Source organism: Octodon degus, unplaced genomic scaffold, assembly GCF_000260255.1.
Source record: "Octodon degus isolate 3935 unplaced genomic scaffold, OctDeg1.0 scaffold00335, whole genome shotgun sequence".
Taxonomy (NCBI): domain Eukaryota; kingdom Metazoa; phylum Chordata; class Mammalia; order Rodentia; family Octodontidae; genus Octodon; species Octodon degus.
The window spans coordinates 137266-147853 of NW_004524911.1; the positions used below are offsets into that span (position 1 = coordinate 137266).

Below are 10588 nucleotides of genomic sequence, written 5' to 3' on the forward strand. Positions count from 1 at the left end.
GCCATTGCTTGACCAATTTGCTCTCTGTGAAAGCCTGAGAGAATGTTTTCTCTCCATGTGACTCTCCTTAGGCACACTCTACATCATTGATCACCTTCCGCTGTGGCCCCATAATCTCCTTGATCAGAAAATCTGGGATACAACTGAATTACATGATGTTACAGTACAGGTTTTCCAATGTCCTGAGTCTTCACTGACCTTGAAAACCACACCCAGTCTCAATTGCCGTCTCAGCACGCCCTGGATGTGGGGCTGGCATGGCAGGCCCAGAGATCGAACCCCTGGCCCCTGCGCCTGTTTGCCAGCACTTTAATCTGCTGAGGTATTTGGCCAGCCCAAGAAATCTTAAATTTTTACCTTGTCTTTTCTTTTAAATTTATTTTAAAGCAATTGTAATGATAATTGATAAGACATTGGAAACAGTACACATTTAGAAGACCAAGATAAGAAACATTCAACCATGGGTTTTTATTGTGCATTGTTGTTCTGGGGCTGAACATATAGCTCAGCAGATTATACTGCCTGCTTCAGCAGACGCAGGGACCGGGGTTCGCTATCCCTGGTGTGCTGTGCTGGCCCCGCCCCTGGGATGCACTGAGACTAGGCGTGGTGGGGCACACCTGTAATCCCAGCACTTTGGTGGCTGAAAACAGGAGGATCATTACGAGTCCCATCTGTGTAGTGAGACCTTGTAGACCCTGTACTAAATTACACATTGCTGTCCTTGATGTAGTTGCTCAGATGGCAGATATCAACATAGAGTTAGGGTGAAAATTCTAAGTATTAACCACTATTTTGAAAACACTCATGAAAATTATTAGTACAATCATTTCAACCATCCTGTATGTATACTTGCATGATTTCCCCCCCCTTCTCCTATCTTTTCTACTTTCTCTCATCTTTGTTGTTTAATCCTTACGTTCTGTTTCTTTCCATTTTACTATATTATACCTTTCAGATTTTATATATTATTTCAGGTTCTTACACTAGGGAGACAATACAACATTTACATACATGGGTCTGATTTATTTCACTTATGAGTATAGCCTCCAGTTGCATCCACTTACCTATAAAGGCTTTGAGGTTTTTTAATAGCTGAGTAGTACTCCACTGTATAAAAATACTCCATGTTTTTCATCAATTCCTCAAGTGATGGGAATATTAGTTGCTTCCTTGGCTCTGACAAATTGTGCTCATATAAACAAGGATGCACATATATCACTATGGTATAATGTTTTCCGTTGTTTTGGAAAAATACCCAGAAGGGGAATAACTGGACTGAATGGGATCTCCAGTTCTAAGTTTAAGATGAGTCTCCACACTGATTGCCATAGTGGTTATACCAGTGTACATTCCCACCAGCAGTGGAGAAGGGTTCCTTTTTCACCACCCCCTCTCTAGTATTTGTTATTAGTTGATTTCTTTATGATAGCCATTCTTTCTGGGGTTAGATGGTATCTCAGTGTTGTTTTAATTTGCATTTCTCGAATGGCCAGTAATGTTGAACTTTTTTTCACGTATTTAATTGCCATTTGTATATCTTGCTCTGAGAAGTATATATTCATCTCACATGCCTATTTTTGGATTGGGTCTTTAAATTTTGGAAGCGTAATTTTTTTTAGTTCTTTATATACTTTAGATAAAAGTCCTTTGCTTGAGTGATTTTTGGTTATGATTTTTCCCCTATTTGTGAGTTGTCTTTTCACTCTGTTGGTGATTTCTTTGACATGTAGAAACTTCTCAATGAGATGAGATCCCAGTTGTTGATTCTTTGGAGTATTTCCCGTGCAGATTGTTTTGATCCTGAACTGTGGCCTACTTCTATGTCTTCAAGATTTGCACCAACTTTCTCTCCCTGGAGATTTAGTGTTTCTGTTTCAATGTTTAGATGTTTAATCCATTTTGACTTTACTTTAGTGCATGGTGATGGACCCGGGTCTAGTTTTAGTTTTCAGGATGTGGAAAGCTAGGTCTCCAGCACCATTTGTTAAAGAGGCTGTCTTCCACTGAAAATCTTTGACCCCTTTCTGAAAGATAAGGTTGATGAGTGTGTTTGTAGTTGTATCTGGATCTTCTAATCTGTTCCATTGATCCTCAAGTCTTTTTTTACCAGTACCATGTTGATTTTACCACAGAAGCTTTGTAGTATAATTTCAACTCAGGGATTGTAATGCCTCCTGCCTTGCATTTGTTGCCCAGGGCATTGTTTTCACCTTTATTTTAAAAAGGATTTAAGGACCAATGAGATGGCCCAGCAGACTAAGTAAGTACAGAGATCACAGTTCAATCCCCAGTACCACATGCCACACCAGCTCTGCCCCAAGGCTCTCTGAGATAGCTAGCACCAAGACCCAAAGTGGTGGTCCAACGTGGTAGCACCTCTGTAATCCCAATGTTGGTAGGCTGAAAACAGGAAGATCACTATGAGTCCAAGCTGTGTAGTAAGACCTTGTACCAAATACATTAAAAAAAATTACAGTTTAATCACTGACCATTAAATGATATGCTAGTTTTAGGGGCTTTTATACTTGCCATTTTACAGATTCAGAAAATGATATTTTATTCCTGATGTTTGTAATTTTTAATATCAGCAGTGGAATTTGCATCTTGTCAAATGGTTTTTGCTATACTTTAATATGATCCTGTCAAGTTTTTTCTCCACCTAGATTACATTGGCTGATTTTTAATTAGTGAAAGAGCAATCCCTGAAGTCCTGTGATTGTGGTTTATGGTGATATTGCTAAATTAAAACTATTATTTTTCTGTTCAACTTTGTACATGTGCTAAGACAATATGTGTCTGTAGTTTTCATGCAATCAGTGCAATGCTAACATCAAAAAATAATTCACTTTTCTGGGCCTCATGATCGTTGTGTAAAGGTTTTTAATGACCAGTTCAATTTCTGTAAAAGATGTAAGACTGCATACACTATGATCTTTGGTGAACTTTGGTAGATTACAATTTCCTACTTATGGGCCCATTTTGAGTGTAAATAAGTAAATTTATAGCATTTACTTATTTGAAGCGCATGGCAGAATAAGTATGTTGACCATTTTCTGGAACTATAGTGAAATCTCTTCTTTATTAGTGCTCTTCATAAATTGCTTCCTTCCTCTCTTTATTCCTGGTACAAGTTTATAAGTAGTATTTGAGTCATTCAGTATGTCCCTCTGTATCTTTTTGTTTGTGCTCTCTTGATTCTGTCTCCTATTTCTCATTAAGGAAATTCCTGTTTACACACATTTAGAGTTTTTCTTAGATGTAAAGCTAGAGGTCCCAAGGGTGTCTCACCATTGTACACATACTTTCAATTTAATAAATGTCTACTTTATGAAAGTTTGTGCTGGTCACACATTGCTCATTCCTAATATTTTTGAGAGTAGTTTGGAAACATCAGCAAAGCTGGTTGTGGTGCCACTCAAGAGCTGAAAAAAAGAAGCTGAGGTAGGATAATCATGGGTTAAAATCCAGCCTAGAGAATGTAGTGGGACCCTGTCTTAAAAGCTTAAAAATGAATAGAAAGAGCTGGGGTATGAATCAGTATTTAGAGCACCTGAGGTTTGTTACCTACTATGGGAGGGAGGAAAAAAGCAAGCACTTCATTCTTCATATCTCATCATTACACATTACAATGATTAATGTTTTTTCTACAACCTTTGAGATCTACCATCAATATTCTAAGTTCTGGACATGTGTTACTTCATGTAATCCTCCTAGGAAGCATAGGAGATGTATCACATGATCAGCCCCATTTTGCACCTAGGAAGTAGAAGGAGAGAAAGTTCAAATGAAATCAATAGTCATGAGTTTTCCTTCTTCTTTTACCACCCTTCATTGCAGTGTGCAATCTTCTGGCTCTGTACTTTCATACCTCCAGTCTAGTTATTTGAACACCTCCAGCTTCACCTTCCCATCTAGACTGCAGGGCCTGGCAGAGCTTCTGGCTCAGACAAGACCTCCATGGATCCACTCCAGAAATGGAATCCAGGGCTGAATGCAGAAGCTTCCCAGATGGCTGCTGCAGAGAGCTCCCAGGAGGGGACAGCAATCTGTTGGCCTTCCTCCACAGGACAGCTAGTGATGGGCCTCAGTGACCTGAGCATCAGTCCTGGCTCCAACCCACCTGTGCCTCTGCGAGAGGGACTGTTCGAGCAGCAGTACAGGGAAGAGAAGACTCTGCCGGAGCAGCACTGGGAAAGGTTGGGGTTCCCTCAGAGGAAGAAAGCCTTCCTGGGGCACTTGAGACGCAGGCACCGTGATCACATGGTACCTTACCCAGTCGAAAGGGAAACCAGGGTCTCTTTCCCAGGCACTAGATCTCAGAATCAATTCAGATGCCAGTGTCAATACTGTCAGGCCCACACACCAAATATTTCTCGTGTCACTGGGGAGAGGAGTGGGACCCTCAACCCCTCCTCCTGGGAAACCCTCGTGCAAGGTCTCAGTGGCTTGACCCTTAGCCTGGGCAGCAATCGGCCTGGCCTCCAGCCAGGTGGGATGCAGCAGCAGCCGCCAGAGGAAAAGTACCAACTGGAGAGGCAACAGGAAAGCAAGAGCATGTTCCAGAGGCTGTTCATGCAGTGGTTGGAAGAAAACTGAGATGCTCATCCTCATGGGACAGAGACCTGTAGGGATTCAGACAGTTCCGTGTTGGCAGCTTTAGGGAGCTGAGCTGTTGATGGAGACCAGAAGTCACTGTTGGAAGAGGAGTCCTGAGACCTGTGTCCTCGTCTTTCCTGCCCGTCCTCCGTAGAACACTGAGAGGCATTCAGTGTGGAGACTGCACACCAGTGTTCCCCGCCTCCCCTCATCTGGCGCCCATGCTGCATGTTGTCGATTTCCCAGCCTAGATCTCCACCTCTGCTCGTTGTTGTCAGGAAGGCAAAAGATGTCTGTGTAGTGTGAATGCCTTGTTGATGCGTGCTTTTGTATCATGTTGCTGACTGCTACCAGGAGCAGCAGGTGCGCTCGAAATGGCAGTGCTTGACTCTGAGATCCAGGTGCAGACATCTGCTGCCACAAAGGTGTGGGAAAGAGATGTGGAATTAGAACCTGATGCTTCAGCATTGTGCTGTACGTGTAAACTATCATGACTGTAATACACTGACTGTGCTGTCCTGCTCCTTAGCAATCAAGTAGTATGCTCCCGTGCAAGACTTTGCCTTGGTACCTCATCGCTAATACCAAATAAACATATCTGTGAAAGCAAAGTAACGTTAGAACGCAGGTTTGTTTATCAGTAGTGGTTTGTTTCTCTTTGACTCTCACTCAGGTCACTACCCTGAAATCCCCAAGCAGCAGACCAGAGCATATCAAGAGGAGCTGTGCGCCTGGAGATTTGGAAGAGGGATGGGGCAGGCCCAGAGCAGTGCAGCTGCTATTTGAAGTGCCACAGTGAGACCAGCACTTATACCGGCCAAGCAGCGAGGCTGGGAGAAAGTCCTCTGATGCATAAGGGTGGGAGCAGAGGCCACTGCTCCCAGAAGGAGCCCCTGAGTGTTGGCACTGGTTCCCTGGACGAGGTTTCCAAGAGCCTTTCCTTGTCGCCTGGTCCACTTGGTCGGTGAACAGCATTTTCATGCCTGCTTTATTTGAAAGTCCTGCTGGAGTTTAGACATGTCTTTTAATTTCAAGAAGCCTGAATGATTGAATTTACCTTCTTTCCCCGTACAGGCAAATTAGATTTACCTTCTTTTCCCCTGCTTTTGTCCTATGATGTGCACTGAAGGCCAACCAGGGACCTGAGCTTCTTCCAAGCCCAAAACAAATTCTACATTGTGTCACTCTCTTTTTAGGAAAGCCCCAGGACTGCACTGCTGTAAAAATCTGTGTCTCCTGCTGGTAGAAGTGACCTGAGAACAGGTGAGTTTCTCAGATCAAAACTTGGGATCTCATCAGAGAACTTGAGAGTTAAGATGACTTTGTCAGGGTTGCTGCTCAGGTCCTGGGGACCAGACGTATAAAGGGCAGCTTTCCTTTCTTCATACTCGAAGGCCTAAAATCAGAACAGCAATTTGAAAGTGTGAAGAGTAGCATACTAGTTCACTCTCGTGACACTTACTCAGTGTTAGACTCCTCTGTGTGCTCCTGAAGGTTCACTCATTTCATCATCTCCCACAGACCCTCATTTACAACAGTTCCAGATCCACATTAGGGAATGCACCAAGGTCACACAGGTAGCAGAATGCCAAACTGACATATGAGCTTAGACAATCTGCACTGTAGCTAGCACAATTAACCCATTCCCCTGTGTGAGAACTGGGATGAAGTGAGGAGACGCAGTGACCTCAGAGGACAATTCATGCTTTTAAGGAGCAAGTCTAAGATGTCATGCTGAATCCTCACCACTATGCAATGAAATGGAGGTAAGTACTCCCACTTTACTGCAAGGTTGTGATGTACTGGCCAGAGACACAACCTTTCAGTTGACTCCCCATACACCAAACCACACCCTGCATACATTCTAGGCCAGTTTGTTGATCAAGAAATTTTATAGTGCCAGTGGAAGTCAAGCACTGAACCGATCACCAAGGTTTTCTCGCTTGACCGCTCTCCATTCTATACTATGCTGACTTCTGTGGTTGGGAAATGAGGAAGAATTGCAGAGCTGGTCCTAGCCCTTCAATATTGAGTATTACATTGATTAGATACTGTTTTAGTCCATTTTCTCCTGCTGTATCATAATACCACACTCTGGGTAGTTCATACACAAGATAATTTACTTCTACAATTCTGGATGTGGAGAAAGCCAAACTGAAGGTGCTGGTACCTGATGTCTTTTGAGAGCCTTCTTACTACATGCTCACATGGTAGAAGATTAAGTGGTGTTGGGGGTGCAGATATTGTTCTCACATGTCAGCAGAGCCAAACTCACCTACAAATCTTATGTCTATCCATTCACAGGGACAGTACCCTCCTGACCTAGTTATCTTCCATTTAGCCTGATTTCCTAACACTAGCCTTGGTGATCAACATTTATTGTGACTTCTGAAGGTGACTATAATATTCAAGCTTTGGTGTATACCGTGGAAGTATTTATGATAGAGCAGTTTATTCCTCATGTGGCATGGATTGCCAAAATATTACAGGGGATAGAAGAATCCCCATTGGGTAAAGAAGGCGTGGAGAGTTTGCTGAAGTATTGCTGCAAAGTGAATCAGAGCCTACTAAAGGTTGTTCAACTAATGCTAGAGGACACAAGTGAAGGAGTATTCACAGACCATAGCTCCATTTTCAAGTCTTGGTCTGCATCCCCATGTCTGGCATATAGGAGACGATCTGAAGGTGGCATCTGAGGCAATACCAAGCTACCGACTATGAGTTGGAATCTGATAATGTCTGATCATATTGAACATGTCCAATTCTAGACTAGGCACAGCATTAAAGGCACCAGCAGACAAGAAAACATTAGGGAAAGTAGGGTAAAAATAGAATGCATTAGCAGAAAATCTGAGTTCTTGGAAACTATCCCACCAATAATGGAGAAGGGTTTCTTTTTGATATTAGAACAAAACAGACCTGAGGATCAGTAGAATAATTTAGAAGATACAGACACAACTAAAAACACACTCAGCCACCTTATCTTTGACAAAGGGGCAAAGTATATTTACTGGAAGAAAAATATATTCTTTAATAAATGGTGCTGGCAAAATACCAGCAGCCCCTACGGCATTTGTTGTGTTTCTACAGCATCTGTTGTATTTGTTGATTTCTTGATGATAGCCATTCCTTCTGGGGTGAGGTGGAATCTCAGTGTTGTTTTAATTTGCATCTCACAAATGACCAGTGGTACTGAAGAGTTTCATATATTTATATAAATATATTTTATATATTTACTTGCTGTTTATTTGTATTTCTTCATTGGAGAAATGTATATTCATCTCAGATGCCCATTTTTGGAGTGGGTCTTTGAATTTGAGGAGTCTGATTTCAATCCTTTGTGTTCTAAATAGGAGTCCTTTGTCCAAGGGACAGTTGACTAAAATTATCCCTATCTTTGGGTTTTCTTTTCACTGTTGATTTCTTTTGCTGAGCAAAACTTTTTAATAAGATGAGATCCGAGATGTTGATTCTTTGATGTGTTTCCTATATACAGTTTGGTTTTTGTTCATGAATACCCTGCCCACACATATGACTTCAAGATTTCTACCTGCTTTCTCTTTCAGTAGATTTAGCACCTCTGATCTTTAATCAAGTTTTACTTTAGTTTAGTGCATGGTGATAGACATGGTCTGGAGCATTCAGCATGTGGAATACCAGTTTTGCCAGCACCATTTATTAAAGAGGCTATTTTTCTTGCAGTGAACATATTTGGCCCCTTTGTCAAAGATAAGGTGACTGAGTGAGTTTGTAGTTGTGGCTGCGTCTTCTAAACTGTTCCATTGATCTTCAGGTCTGGCTTTTTGCCAGTACCATGCTGATTGTATCAGCATATAGTAGTTTTATGGTATAATTTCAAGTTAAAGATTATGATGCTTCCTACCTTGTCTTTATTGCCCAAGTTTGTCTTTACTATTCGGTCTCTTCTATTTCCAAATGAATTTTAGGAATTGTTTCTCTAAATCTGTGAAGATCTGTGAAGTATGTGAGTGGTATTTTGATCAGAATTGCATTATATCTGTATAACAGTTTTGGGAATATGGCCATTTTCCCTATTTTAGTTCTTCCTATCCATGAGCAAGGAAAATCATTCCGTTTTCTGATATCTTCTTTGATCTTTGTTTTCAGGGTACTATATTATTTAATGTATAGATTACTTCTTTTGTTAGATTGACTTCTAAATATTTCTCTTTTTGGGGGGTACTATTGTGAAGGGTGTTGTTTCCCTAATTTCTCTCTCAGTGTGTTTGTGGTTTGTGTACAGGAATATTACTGATTTTTGAGTGTTGACATTGTATCCAGTTATGGTACTGAAGTTCGTTATTAATTTTTTTTTTTTTTGAGGAACCGGGGATTGAACTCAGGCCCTTGCGCTTCCCAGGGAAGCGCTTATTCTACTGAGCCATCTCCCCACCCCCCTGTTATTAAATATAGAAGACTGTTGGTGGAGTTTTTGAGGTCTTCCAAATAGAGTTTCATGTCATCTGTGAATAATGATAATTTCACTTCTTCCTTTCCTATTATTTTTTATTTCTCTCTCCTGTCTAATTGCTGCAGCTAATGTTATCAGAACTGTATTTTTTTAAAAAAAAAAAGAACTATATTGAGGAGAGGTAACAGTGGACATTCTTGTCGTGTTCTTGGTTTTAGATTACAGGTTTTCATTTTGTGACCATTTACTATGATGTTGCCTGTTGGTGTGTCATAGATTGCTTTTATCAAATTGTAGTAGGACCATCTCTTCTGATTTTTCATACAGTGCTAGTCATGAAAGACTGTTAGACTTTCTCAAAAGCTTTTTCTGCAGATATTGAGTTGATCATGTATTTTTTGTCTTTGACTCTGCTGATATGGTATATTACATTTATAGATTTGCATATGTTGAACCAGTCCTGCATTCCTGAGATGAATCCCTCTTGGTTATGGTTTATGATTTTCTTGATTTATTACCTGGATTCTGTTTACTAATACTTTATTGAGGGTTTTTGTATCTATGTTCATTAGAGAGATTGGCCTGTAGTTCTCTTTTTTTGGTTAAGTTTCTCTGGTTTTGGCATCAAGGTAATACTTGCTTCTAGAAATGAGTTAGGGAGAATTGCTTCCTTTCAGTTTCACTAAAGAGTTTCAGAAGTATTTGTGTTAAATCTTCTCTAAATTTCTTGTAGAATTCAGACATGAATCTGTAAGGACCTGTGCTTTTCTTTGTTAAAATTTTAATTATGTTTTCAATTTCATTGACCAGTATTGGGCTTTTCAGAATTTTTATGTCTTATTGACTCAGATAATTCATACATTTCTAGGAATCTGTGCATTTCTTCTGAATTTTCTATCCTATGAGAGTAAAGATTTTCAAAGTAGGTATGGAAGATTTTCAGTGATTTCACCCTTTTCATTCCTTATTGTGTGAATTTAAGTTTTTTTCTTTCCCTTATTGATAAGGTTGGCTAGGGGTTTATCAATTTTATTTAGTCTCTGAAGAACCAACTTTTCAATTCATTAATTTTTTATTGTTTTGTCTCAATTGCATTAATTTCTGATCTAATCTTTATAATTTCCTCCCTTGTAATGATTTTAGGTTGACTTGTGCTCTTTTTTCTAGAAGCTTGAGATGTAGCATTAGGGTGTACATTTGTGTTCATTCTGCTTTCCTGACGTGAGAATTTGCCACTATAAATTTCCCTCTGAGGACTGCTTTCATCACATCTGACAGGTTCCAATAAGTTATATTTTCTTTTTTATTTCATTATAGATGTTGTATAATTTCTTCTTTAATTTCATCTGTGACTCTCTGGTTGTTCAGGAGGATGCTATTTAATTTCCATGTGCTTATGAAGTTTTTGCAGGTTTTTTTTAAATTTATTTATTTATTTGTGTGTGTGTGTGTGTGTGTGTGTGTGGCCAGCTCAGCCCATCAGGGGGCGGGGCTGGCTGGCATGTGGTGCTGGGGGATTGAACCGCGGTCCCTGTGCTTTGCTAAGCTTGTTCTAAG

General features: G+C 40.4%; 1 protein-coding gene across 6 annotated transcripts in view; it reads left to right on the plus strand.

Annotated features, from left to right (window-relative positions):
• The window catches only part of Fam156b (family with sequence similarity 156 member B), a 77780-nt gene that overhangs the window by 29505 nt on the left and 37687 nt on the right, over window positions 1-10588 (plus strand). For 4 of the 6 annotated variants that reach the window (XM_023708173.1, XM_023708174.1, XM_023708175.1 and 1 more), the window contains one exon: window positions 3841-5540. In XM_023708173.1, the coding sequence (XP_023563941.1) occupies window positions 3961-4599 (639 nt within the window). In that variant the 5' untranslated portion in view covers window positions 3841-3960 and the 3' untranslated portion in view covers window positions 4600-5540. Of the gene's footprint in view, window positions 1-3840; window positions 5541-5795; window positions 5863-10588 lie in introns of those variants that run through there. The other 2 variants (XR_002819467.1, XR_002819468.1) reach the window with 1 other exon arrangement.